Source organism: Natrix helvetica (assembly GCF_964273705.1).
Source record: "Natrix helvetica genome assembly, chromosome: 1".
Taxonomy (NCBI): domain Eukaryota; kingdom Metazoa; phylum Chordata; class Lepidosauria; order Squamata; family Natricidae; genus Natrix; species Natrix helvetica.
The window spans coordinates 106,377,162-106,390,223 of NC_138548.1; the positions used below are offsets into that span (position 1 = coordinate 106,377,162).

The following is a 13,062-nucleotide window of genomic DNA, read 5'->3' on the forward strand; positions in this document are numbered from 1 at the left end:
CAGAACTTAAGAACATGATCATTTCACCTCTACAGAAATGTGAATTGTTGCTGAAGCTAACAGTTTCAACTATTTTGAGCTGAACTTGAAATTAGTTGCTGAACAATTAACTTTTAGGCACATATAAATCAACTGAAAGCAAGGCTGGCATACAAAATGGCAAGTTTGTATATATACCCCATTCTGTGCATGACATTGGATAGTTATTTATAAACTCAACTAATGAAAGATGTTTATTCTAGTTTAATTACACTTTAAATTTTCTCAGTTATTTTGGGTACATTAAAGTTGTGTTATCTTACACTAATGAGTATCTAAATATGCCCATGAAATTAAAATATTTTTCCTGTTCAGTGAAAAAAGACTAACATTATCTGAATATCCGAAGCATAATATCGGAGAATTCTGCCATTACCTATGGTAATTTGGTCTAAATTCAGGATCTTTTTCCAAAATAAGTATTTGAATTTTCTCATTTAAAGAATCCACTCAAGGAATACAGTCCAGGCAGCATATTAAGATTCAAACACTTTCTCATTAATGTCTTTTTGAAATGTCTGGTAGAAAGTAAGTATCTGTGGTGTAAATGGGACTTATTGTGGATCAGTACAGCATTGCAGGCTAAATTATTTGAAGCCCAAGTAAGTCAATAATGGTTGTTGCATATATGAGAAATCACATGAAAGTTATTAATACATATTAAATGGTGGAAGAGGTAGATGAAATATTGTTTAAATTTGAAACATGACTTGCAAATATGCATTAACTGCAAAAAATGAAAGAAATCTTAGCAATGTGATGTTTAATTTGAAATTTTAAAAGTTCCTTCTGCCCTCAGGATGCTACTCTAAAGCATTCCATGTCCAAACAACTAGACACAAAGATAGTTTCTTCTGCAATGCCATCACTCTGTTAAACATATAATTCCCACAGAACTGCCTTATGCCTAAAGATATCTAACCATGTAACAGGACTGTATTACAATTATCCCTCTCATCTTTCCTATTGCTTTCTCCTGTTGGTATCTTATGACTATCACTTTCTTGGTTGTATCATATGATTTATTTGTATCTTATGATTTATGATTTATCTCTGTGTTGCTTGTATGTACACTGAGAATTTATGAACCGGAGACAAATTCCTTGTGTGTCCAATCACACTTGGCCAATAAAGGATATTCTATTTTGTTCTGTTCTTTAAAAAAGCTGAGTCCAAATATAAAAATAAATTTACAACATTTTCCATCGTCTAGCCATCAAAATGATGCCAAGCAACTTATCTGGGGAAAAAAGCTTAAACATCAACTTCAAAATTAAATTTAAAGACAGATGGCTGTGTAAAATCTGAGACATTATAACTGTTGTGAAGTTTAAGACACCTATACAGAACATAAGCACTGTGTGCTTATCATATAAATTAAGCCAAAAAAAGAGATGTAGAATCTGTCTTAGATCTATTCCCGTGTATTATTCAGTCTATCCTTACTTATCAAGTTGCTGCTTCATTTTTTCCAACTGCAAATTGTAAACATACTGAATCACTTCAAACCTTGCCATTAAAATCTATGGGCCTCAACTTGTGATCAGAACTGGATCCAAAGACATCAGTAAAGTTTCTCCCTAATGGTTTCCAGTTGTGCAGGATCTCACTCCATTGTAATCATCTCTGATGGCTGTGGTTTACCTGAGTCTGTAATCCAACACTTCTGAAATATGCCAAGGCTGAAGTTCTACTCAGGGTCATTTGTAGCAATGTTTTAAGATACTATAAACATATGTCCCAGGGGGAATATGTTAGCCAATATAGGAGGAAAGCATAGGGGGTTTTTTTCTTCATCATCATCCACATTCAGTTTCACGACTGAACCACAGACAACCCAAAAAGCAACAACATAGAAACTGAAATATAGATTATTAATAGAATCTACTTACTCAAGTACTAAATCATACTCTGGTGATTGTTTATCCATACCTATGAAAAGCTTCAAAAACCTCAGCTCATTTAAGGGCATTATTATTATGTGGTTAATCTTTGGTGAGATTAAATAGTCTTTGGGGCTGGTTGGTAGCTCAACAGCTCGAGTCCTGACCTAGGAATTGTTAAGGTAACGTCGGAAGATATAAGCTGTCCCAAGTAGGGTGGTTTTTTGTAGAATGTTCAAATTTAGAATTTCCAAATAGCAAGGTTGCCCTTTAGGTATTGCTCCAAGGGCTCCATTACAATCGAGACAACACACGATTTCTTTTTTGCTCAAATTATTGTTGTTGTTGTTTATTGTCAATGCACAACATATTTACAATGAGATTGGTTATCATAATGCTCAGGATGCCATTTTATAAACAGCTCTCATTGGTATATGAGAAGCCTACCCCCAAATTGGATAATGAGAAGCTCTGATAGACAATATCTGTTCTTTGCTGCCTTCCATCCCAAATCCAATCAGCCTTGGCCCAGATTTCCTCAAATATTAAGCAAAAATTATAGAATGATTCAAATATACCAGGTGAAGTCCTGCACCATTAAATAACATTATATCTGACAGTAAAAATATATGTACATACACAGAGGGAGAGGGAAGGAGGGGAGAGAGAGAGAGAGAGAGAGAGAGAGAGAGAGAGAGAGAGAGAGAGAGAGAGAGGGAGAGAGAGAGAGAGAGAGAGAGAGAGAGAGAGATCTTTCATAGGTCTGGGGAGTATGGATATATTCAGACAAATACAATACACAAAAATCAGTAGCAGTTCTATAAACAGGCATCAAATATAGATTCATCTTAATATTTAATTCATCATTTGACTGAAGGACAGAAATTAAACATACACACATACACACATACTCAAGTACACACACTCACAGGTACATGCACATTTATAAACATAAACATACATACCCTCCTGTTCAGTTCTCGTCATCTCCTCTAGTTTCTTTTGTTTCAAGGTGTCCACCACATCGGCAAGACTTCCTTTGCGGCGTTCTGGAGTTCCAAAATTAACACTGGTCATTAGCTCATTGCGATCACGACCACTTTCTTCGGGCTTATGTGGTGAGGTAGAAGTATTTCGGAAGGAATATAAGGAACATAACTTATTATTTTCTGACTCCTGTAAAGAAATAATACAATAATATAATATTTAATACATTATAACAGGATGTCTATTATAACTCAAATGCAATTGAATAATTTGAAATATTATGCTGAAGTAAACAATTTTTTTAATTACAGTTTTATTTTGGCTGTTGATAAAAAGAACTTTAATTCTGTTTGACTAGCCCTTGACGAAGAAAAAAATCAACTTTTTTTCATCTGAGCCTGTAAGAGTCCAAAGTCTCCAAAAGCTATATATTAAGATTCAAGGGAACTAGGAAGTCCTTGAACTAGAGAAATTTTTTGACTCAGAATAAAGTTGTTATGTATCTTGAAATGATGAGCTAATTACCTGAGCTTAAAACTTCCAACATGTTATCTCTATCAACTCTTCCACAGCCTGATTAATTGATGAAACACCTCCTCCCCCAAATACATAGAGACTCCATTTTACAATATGATTTATAGACACATGGTCTGAGGCATGGAATGAGGAAAATGTTAGCAATAATTCTATTTAATCCTTTTCTTAGTCAGAAGCTGAAAATCTTCTAAATTTCTCAAGCTTTGCCTGTAAGCTAGCTTTCTTTGCTAGAGCTTTTAAAAAATCAATGATTTGGAAGCTTTTGTATAATTCCAACTGTGGCCATCTAGCACTGAATGTGTACAGATAAATACATGAATTATTACTAATGAAAATTCAGGTCTATGGCATATTTCAGTAAATTCATTCCAGCAGCACATTAAATCATATGTTGTAGAACTCAGAGATAGTGTAGTGTAGTGTAGTGTAGTGTAGTGTAGTATAGTGTAGTATAGTATAGTATTTAAAACATAATTTAAAACCTAAGTTTCTTCTGAAACTTGACTATCCAAATAGACTTCAAACATTGTGACCAACACTATTAAATGAAATAATGGCAAATGGGTTATAAAAGTAAACTTCATTTTTATTTTTCAGTAACAGAGGTTCATCCCTGCTGATGGAAGAAAGCACTTTCTTTACAGCATGAGATACAGGCACCACTTTTTCATACATTTAAGATACCATTGTAAAAACTCTTATGATAAATTTCATAAACCTAAAAATAATGTTTATTTTTCAAAACATGTTACAGTTTCTTAGGAATTAAAAAAAGACTTAATAGAGAAGATACGTAAGTACTCAGGACTCAATTTTTTCTTAAAACATATAAAGATAAACATGCACTGAGATTGGAGTGAGTTAGTTATTTCTACTTCAGCATAGCTAATCACAGTACTCCCCAGCTCTCAAAATACTTAAAATTTAAACCTGATTCAATGGTATCTCGATGTTATCTCTCAGCTAAAAAGATAAATGAATTCATGCAGCTACTAGTTTCATTGTGTCATGGCTCTGCAAGAAATAATTATACCATTTAGGTTTAAGTATTTCATTTTAATTTATATGTCATAGGGATTTTCAAACTTTACAGCACAAAAACTGCCCACCGAGCGCTTGCACGGGTAAAAAGAGATGCAAAGCTTGGAGGTAGTTTTGATGTTGCATATTTTGCCCAGACAAAATAAAACATGTGTCAAAACTAACTCCATTTTGTCTGTAAAAGCAGAGAAAAACCTTTTTAACAGCACTCATCCTAGTTTGGAAGGCAGATCAGATTTAAAACAAATGCTACAACTTTCCCCTAAATGCTACTGGCACTCTCTTGATTTTTGATCCACAGTCTGAGAACAGTCTACAGCGACTGTTTTCTAATTTTGCCTGTCGAAACCCATCTGGGAAGGTTACAAACAGTGATCACCTGAATCCAGGACAGCACAACTGTCATATATTCATGCCAGTTATCAAGCCCTCAAATTTTGATCATGTGACCTTAGGGATGTTGCAACAATCGTAAGTATGAAAAATGTTCATAAGTCACTTTTTTCATTGCCGTTTTAACTTTGAGTGATGACTAAACGAATGGTTGTAAGTCAAGAATTGGACTATGATGGGACTACAGCTTCTTATTCATGCCAGTGATTCCAAGGATCAAAATAATCCTTGGCTTCTGCTTACTACTATTTAAAAAGATGTTAGATGTATCATATGCACCAAAGACAAATTCCTTGTGTGTCGAATCACACTTGGCCAATGAAGAATTCTATTCTATTCTATTAACAGAATTAAAGCATCAACATGCACACAAAGGAGTAGATTTAAAATAAATCTAATCTCTACTGCAGATATTCCTATAATAGTAAGATCCCAATCATCACATTTCCTTCACAAAGCAAGGGTTAGCAGTTCAAAACCAAGTATAAACAATTTTAATTGTTTTTAAACTTGTTTAACTCTTATTTTTCTTTTCCATTGAGCATTTCCACTCGGCAAAAAAAACCAAAAAACTTGTCCACCAGTGGACCTTTGAAATGCTGGCCCTTATTTATTTATTTACTTACTTACTTAGTTGTCCAGCCCTAGATAAATCCATTTGGTTCAGGAGCTAGGGTGAAACCCTCCTACCTCAAGTGACAGCAAGAATGGTGAACGATCCACTAGTAAACTGGTTAAAAAACAAGCAGTAAAGTGGGCAGCTCAGTAAAAGAAAAATGTGTCTAAAATGTTTCTGCCCCATTTCAAACTCTTAAAAACATGATAAATAGTAAGCTGCAGTGGAAATTAAAGGTTGAACTTAATGAGCCGTGGTGGCGCAGTGGTTAGAATGTAGTACTGTAGGTTACTTCTGCTGATTGCCAGCTGCCTGCAATTTGGCAGTTTGAATCTGATCAGGATCATGGTTGACTCAGCCTTTCATTCTTCCGAGGTGGCTAAAATGAGGACCCAGATTGTTGGGGGCAATATTTTGATAATGTTAACCTCTTAGAGAGGGCTGTAAAACACTATGAAGCAGTACAGAAGTCTAAGTGCTATTGCTCTTGCTAGGAAAGAAAGTAACGATTAAAAATAAATGTGCCTGAATGTTAATATGTGCCCATCATGTTCACCAATGTTTCAAATCCTTATAACTTTAAGATTTGTGGACTTCAAACCCCAGAATTCACCAGCCAGGATGCAGGCTAGGAAATTCTTCAAATTCGCACATTTTAAAGTTGTCAAGATTGAGAAATATCAATTAAGGCCATTTGATATAATACAGTATTGCTACTGAGAGCATGATCAGTGTTTGTAGAACTTTAAAGTCATAAATATCTTAAAATATACTTCCAGATATAATCTTGGATGAAGTTTACATTTTGTGAATGCTAAGATTCTAATGTGATTTGCTGTTTTTTATTTATCGGCGAAACATTTCCAAGACAATCTCAATCTTACATGGGAAAAGACCCGAATACAACAAGACCAGCATACCTTAAAGGGAGACTAGTATAGATCTATTTCAAGCTATTTAGTTCTCATCAGCTAGCCATACCCTTACTGAGATGTGAACCTGGGCTGTATTACATATTAGGCAGATGTATTAGCCACTAAGCTAATACATAATCCCAGTAAGGGTATGGTTTCTGCCTGGATGGTCTCCTGGAGTGAGCCGAAAGACAGACAAAGGGAAACAGTGTGTTCCCTCCCATATTTGGGCATACCAAGGGTTGTGACACAATGCATATATATATATGGGAATTCAGCTTTGGTATGAAGGCTATCAAATATTTACTTCTGTTTCTAAATTCCTCCTGCATGTATGTTTCAGGTCAATTTGATTTTTTAAAATAATGTATTGCTCATCCTTCCCTTTCTTCATATACATTTTTAAAATTATTCTCCCCCTCCATTTTTGTCATACACACAGACACACATGCTTACACTCATATGCATGCACACAAACATAGAGAGACAGAGAGCATATGCTATCATACTCTTCCTTCTTATTGGCTTGCATTCTGGATTATTCCTTTCTTCCAAGTCAACATTCATGCTTGGATAATCGTAAAGATAGCTGCAAGAAATTGATTAAAGCGAAGCCCTTATACACCAATAGCCTTTTGGATCAGATCATCTGTTCTATTTACATATTTTAAACATGTTAAACAGTTTAAAAATACACCTTTATTAAGTGGAGAATGATTTTGCTTCTGAAAGCAATATGCTCTGTTTCATTGCTTTGATAATAAGCATCAAGACACTGATGCTGTGTACTTACTGCTTGTCTCACTTCATCTAATGTGGCTTCTGTGCATGCACAGGAACTCCTTTTGACTTGACTGAACTGCTCCACCTGTAAGAGGTGTAACACAGGCTCCCTTCAAGGAACAGCTCAAAAAGTGCCTTCAGTTGCCTTGTTCACATCAATTTGAATGACTAAAGGTTCTGCTCTACAAACTATGTATATGTGCCATAAGTATCTGCTAAAATAGAGCTTTTATGCCTATAACTGTAGTATTTGGTATTCTGTAGCACAATATTCATTCAAAGTGCCAGATAACTTGGAATTCTTCACCGGGACGATTTTATCTTCAAAGATTGCCTCCTGCAGTACTCATACCATATAAGTGATACAACTCCACTTCTTATTCTAATATTGGTCTACAAATGGGCAATAAATGTTGATTAGGATTACTAATAAATCAGTATCTGATGACATCTTTATAATCACGGGGATCTCTCAACTGTTGTTTAACAAAAGCAAATGTTTAGCCCATTAGTTGTCAAGAAAGCTTGAAAAAGTGTGGTTATCCAACTATTGCATAGCAGAAGAAGTGAAAGAATTCTATTAAATAAAGAGGTTATCCATGTCCATATAATTTGAGCCTTTGCCAAATATTAGATATCCTGGTTCACACTCCTCAGGAAATGCACCAATTGTGTCATATTATACTCTATGCAAATTATGCAATATACCAGATTTCCTTACCCAAGACCAAAATCGTATTTTTTAGAGATACATACAAATGAAATATGTATATCCTCTGGAGCCAAAGATCACCTAAGGTGTGGGAAAAGAATTTTCTCTATGCATGCAGAGAATTTTTAAAATAAATTTATCATTTTAGCTATTCCTTTCATTTGAGGAAAACTATACTGATGCTTCGTTCTACAAATACTGAAGGTATCTGTGGATCAGGGGTGGTTTCCTGCCAGTTCTAACCTCTTCTATAGAAGAGGTTCCACAAATCTACCATGCCATTTAGAACCGGTTTCAGTTTCCTCCCCCCGCCAGTCCACACCACGCTTGCCCCACCTGCCGCTCACTGATTGGCTGGCTCACCAATCGCCCCACCCGCCTCTAAGAGTCCTGTCTAAACCTTAAAGTCTTAAAGCTGTCAAGTTTGAACACCCCTGGGGGTTTTTTTTCTAAAGGGTTAAGGGTGCAAGGGTCTTGTAACTTGACAGCTTTAAGACTTGCACACTTCAATGCCTGAGTTCCTGAGCCAACATGACTGGAGGAGGAATTCTGGGAGTTGAAGTCCACAAGTCTTAAAGCTGTCAAGTTTGAACTCCCCTGGGGTTTTTTTTTTCTAAAGGGTTAGGGGTGCAAGGGTCTTGTAACTTGACAGCTTTAAGACTTTCATGCTTCAAATGCCAGAGTTTCTGAGCCAACATTTTGGTTGCTAAACAAGAGCGTTGTTAAGTGAGTTTCACCACATTTTACAAGTTGGCCGCACCCACCCAGTCATATGGCTGGCAAGCCACTCCCATCTGGTCACATGGCTGGCAAGCCACTCCCACAAAGCAGGCCATACTTACAGAAGAGGTTCTAAAAAAATTGAAACCCACCACTGGTGTGGAAATTAAACACACATTGTGATAACTCAAATTATGTTAAGAATTTTGACAAACCAAAACGGTACAGATCAGTTTCCAAGAACACTGCAAAATTGTTCTTTTGATATCGCAAAAACACTATTTGTTTTCTATGTCAGCCCTAATTTGAGGTAAGTGGTGTTTAGTTAAGGAAACATTAGTGAATACAACCTATTTCTGACTCATAATAGAAGACATATAGTTATCAATCAGGTAGTCCCTGCTTAACAATGATAATTGGGACCAGAATTTCCATCTCTAACCAACGCAATCATTAAGCAAGTATTGTGGGTTGTTAAGTAAGGAACTTATTATAACTCCCTTCTAGTTTGCAACAAACAAGGTTAATGGGGATGATGGCAGGAAGTTGCAAGATTCAGAAGGCTGGCAAACAGGCCAATGGGTAGGTAACAGTGGTGGGTTGCAGGCAGAACGCCCCGGTATGGGCGTACCAGTACCTGCCAGGAGCACCGGGTACTGTTCCAGAACAGTGCTCTGGAGGACCCACCCGCCTGCCCACCCTCCTTACCTGTATTCAGCACACATGCACGGAGCATATGGCGCCTGCGCAATGCTCCACTGAGCAGCTGGAGCGCCGCAGAGGCATCACAGGAAGTAAGGACGCATTTGCACCCTGCATGCGTGTGCTGCGCGCATTCATGTGGTGGACATACCGGTTACAACGGGATCCGGAACCCACCACTAGTATGAGAAGTTTTATACCACCATAACTTCAAATTGTTGCTGAACAAGTAGTCGTTAATCAAGGATTACCTCAAATACACGCACAATTTTCAAAGCATTCAACATATTAAGCAAGCAAATGTCAACTAAATACAGATAGTCCTCAACTTACAACAGTTCATTTGGTGACTGTTCAAAATTACAACGGCGCTGAAAAAAGTGATTTACGACTGTTTTTTGCACTTATGACCACTGCAACATCCCTATGGCCATGTGGTCAAAATTCAGATGCTTGGCAACTGACTCTTATTTATGATAGTTTCAATGTCCTGGGGTCATGCAATCCCCTTTTGCCAATGTCAGACAAGCAAAGTCAATGGGGAAGCCACATTCACTTAACAACCGTGTTCCTAACCTAACAACTTTAGTGATTCACTTAATAACTCTGCCAAGACAAGTTGTAAAATGGGGCAAAACTCATTTAACAAATGTCTCACTTAGCAACAGAAATTTTGGGCTTAATTATGGCCGTAGGTCATAAGAGTACCTGTAGTTGAAAAATACTATTACTAATGGAAGTTGAAGCGAGTAAATTATTTGTAGGAATGCTGCCTTGTGCCATGTATTTGAAGGGAAATTACCTAAGACATCTAAGAAAGGCAAATGATAAAATGATAATGTTAAACTTTGAATGTATTTTACAATCTGATTCAATAGAAAACAACTGACAGAACAAATGAGAGTGAAACAACAGAATATATTCTCTGTGTATCAAAAGGTCCAGATGTTATCTGATTTAAAACTATGGTTGCAAGCTGGAGAGACAGAAACATGTCTCTCTTGGACATGGGTGAAAGAGAGGATTTTCCATATTATTTTCTTTGGGATGTTGAACATCTCCAGGATTAATTGCCTGAAACCTAAATGAAAGCAATAACAAGTTGTTAGACAATATCTGAAATATTGTTCTTAAACTGACTGCAAAAGCCTAGGTTAGTTTTCTTTGTGTTAGCATTGTCCTCATGCATTTTAGGTATGTGAAAAAGGAATTTAATGTTTCATTCTTCCTTAGGACCATGCCAATCTGGCTGTTCTAGGGGGTGGTCTGGCAATTATCTGACGTAAGACTTCCAGAACAGGAAATAGTTTATGATCTTCTGAATATGGTTGCCTGGAGCCACTTCCATAGGATTTACTTCCAGAAAAATGCTGGACCACCCACAGCATAGTTGGATTAGTTGTGTCCTGAAGAAGAACAAAATGTTCTGGAGTTCCTTGGAATGTTCTGTATCTGGAAATAGAAAAAAAGTCATATTCCTACAACAAAGTATACTTGAGTTAAGGTGCTATTTTTTTTGTAAAGGTATCATTTCTCATTGCACCAAAACTCTATTTATAAACTCTGGTTGCTCTTTTATGGCACATGAACTATACACGTGCAATGACACCAGAGTTAAAAAAAAACTAAAAATAAGCTATAGGATTGATTGTGCATCTTCAATTTCAGTATGCAATTCCTTTCTATCAATACCCTCTATTTAGTTTGCTGTTACACCGGATTGACCCTATTCTTACTTTAAATTAAACTTTGTAGGATCAACTAGCATTCAAACCACAATTAAATTCAGTAACCACAGTTAATGTATTATGCTAAACCAGTGGTTCTCAACCTTCCCAATGCCACGACCCTTTAATACAGTTCCACATGTTGTGGTGACCCCCAACCATAAAATTGGTGTCTCGATTCCTAAGACCATCGAAAATATGTGTTTTCCGATGGTCATAGGCAACCCCTGTGAAAGGGTCATTCGACCCCCAAAGGGGTCCGACCCACAGGTTGATAACCACTATGCTAAACCATCAGGTGTAAACCTAGCTACTATGATAAACCACAGCCTAAATCATAACATGTTGTACACCAAATAAATCAGCTGTAGTTTCTTCTATTGAAATAAATTATCATTAAAATAAACCTGCTCAAGCAAACTGTATAAACTCAGTGACACATCTGCTTTCATTCAAACCTTAGCTGCAATTATCAGACAGAAATGCTGAAACACTCAGGAGCCAAGGGGAATCTATATGTAAAACAAGCATTGAGGTCAGGTTGCAGAAACAAATTCTTGTATAATACAGGTGATGGCATTATATTTTCTATTTACTGTAGTTTGTGTACCTAACCTGTGCACAATTAAATATAGGACAGGGCTATTGTAACCTTGGGCACTGTTAAATGATGGTAAAATGAGCTGATTGTTTGCATTGTCTTAGGAACAGGATCAAAAAGGGAGTATCCTTCATTTCCAAGTCAAAATCTACTCTTCCACAAAAAAGGATCTCTAAAATTATAATCCTATGTGTATTGTGCTACTGGAACACTAATTGTATTCAGTAAAAATCCAGTAAAATATCCTTTAAAAGACCAGTGCTCTGTTTTGGCACTTCATTAGGATCGCGCAACAGGGGAAATTAATTCATAAAATAAGAAAAGTAACACAAGTGAGCAATGTTAACACAGTTGCAGATGGGATTACATACTGGAAGCCTGCAATGCTTTCATGTTCAAGAGCCAAGAAAACTACATACAAACACAATCCACTCCTATAGGAGTTTAAGAAAAATATTTGTATGAATGACCAGGATAGCAGAAGGGGGGGGAAATCAGTAATATGAATGGGTTGCTTGTTATTTCAATGAAGTTGAGCCTTCCCTGGTACAGAAAAATATTTATCAGTCATCACATTTAATAGGATATATGCACATACTTACACCCCAAGAAAATTTGATATCCCAAATGGTTTTAATTCTAAGATTTGGCAGCAAGTTGGCCCTTTTAATTGAAGTACAAAGCAAACATTTGTGGAAAAATGTTTCTGTTATATCATATTAATATTTTCTTCTGTTAGGATTCCAACAAAATATATGTACAAAAAATGTTTTTTTAATTAAATCTCTAGATGAGCAGTGAACAATTTACAACAGGACAAAGCCTCCCTACCTTGAAGTCCTTCTGCATTTTCCAAAAAAGTTCAGTGGAGAAATTCCTCATTAGAACCTTTTCTACACTGGTTTAATGTTTTGGTTTTTTTGAAATAAGATTTTAAAATATATTAAAATATTCTATACTGTGAATACTGTAGTATATTGCACTATACTAGTTAATGGTTCGTTTTGCTGCCTCCTCATTATTATTACTAATGTTGTTGCATCACACTTACAAACTACTAGCTGGTAGTTTTCTTAATGTAGCCCTCCTAACTGAAGTATGCAGGATGGCCCTCAGTGCAAAAACAGCTACCTACACCTGCCCTAAACAGCAAAGAACAAAAAACTAGAATGCCAAGTACTGCGCTTCTGGCATTGCAGACACACTGTCCAATGACTCTTTTATAAAACAGGGCAACTTTTAACCCTTTCCTCCCCTCTTCTTTTGAAGTTTTCCCTACCTATTTTGCTCAAGTAATTCCAAGTTCCTACTCAGTTTCAAAGATAAAGGCTGTCAGAGAAAGTAAATATTGCTGAAGAGAAGAGCACTTTATAAATAAAAGCTTACGCTCTTGCTTAAGGTAGATCT

The 13,062-nt window shown here is 36.3% G+C and overlaps 1 protein-coding gene across 18 annotated transcripts in view; it reads right to left on the reverse strand.

Annotated features, from left to right (window-relative positions):
* Window positions 1-13,062, reverse strand: part of SOX6 (SRY-box transcription factor 6) — a 489,348-nt gene that overhangs the window by 254,356 nt on the left and 221,930 nt on the right. For all 18 annotated transcript variants that reach the window (XM_081937703.1, XM_081937696.1, XM_081937695.1 and 15 more), the window contains one exon: window positions 2,888-3,098. In XM_081937703.1, coding sequence (XP_081793829.1) covers window positions 2,888-3,098 — 211 coding nt within the window. The remainder of the gene's footprint in view (window positions 1-2,887; window positions 3,099-13,062) is intronic.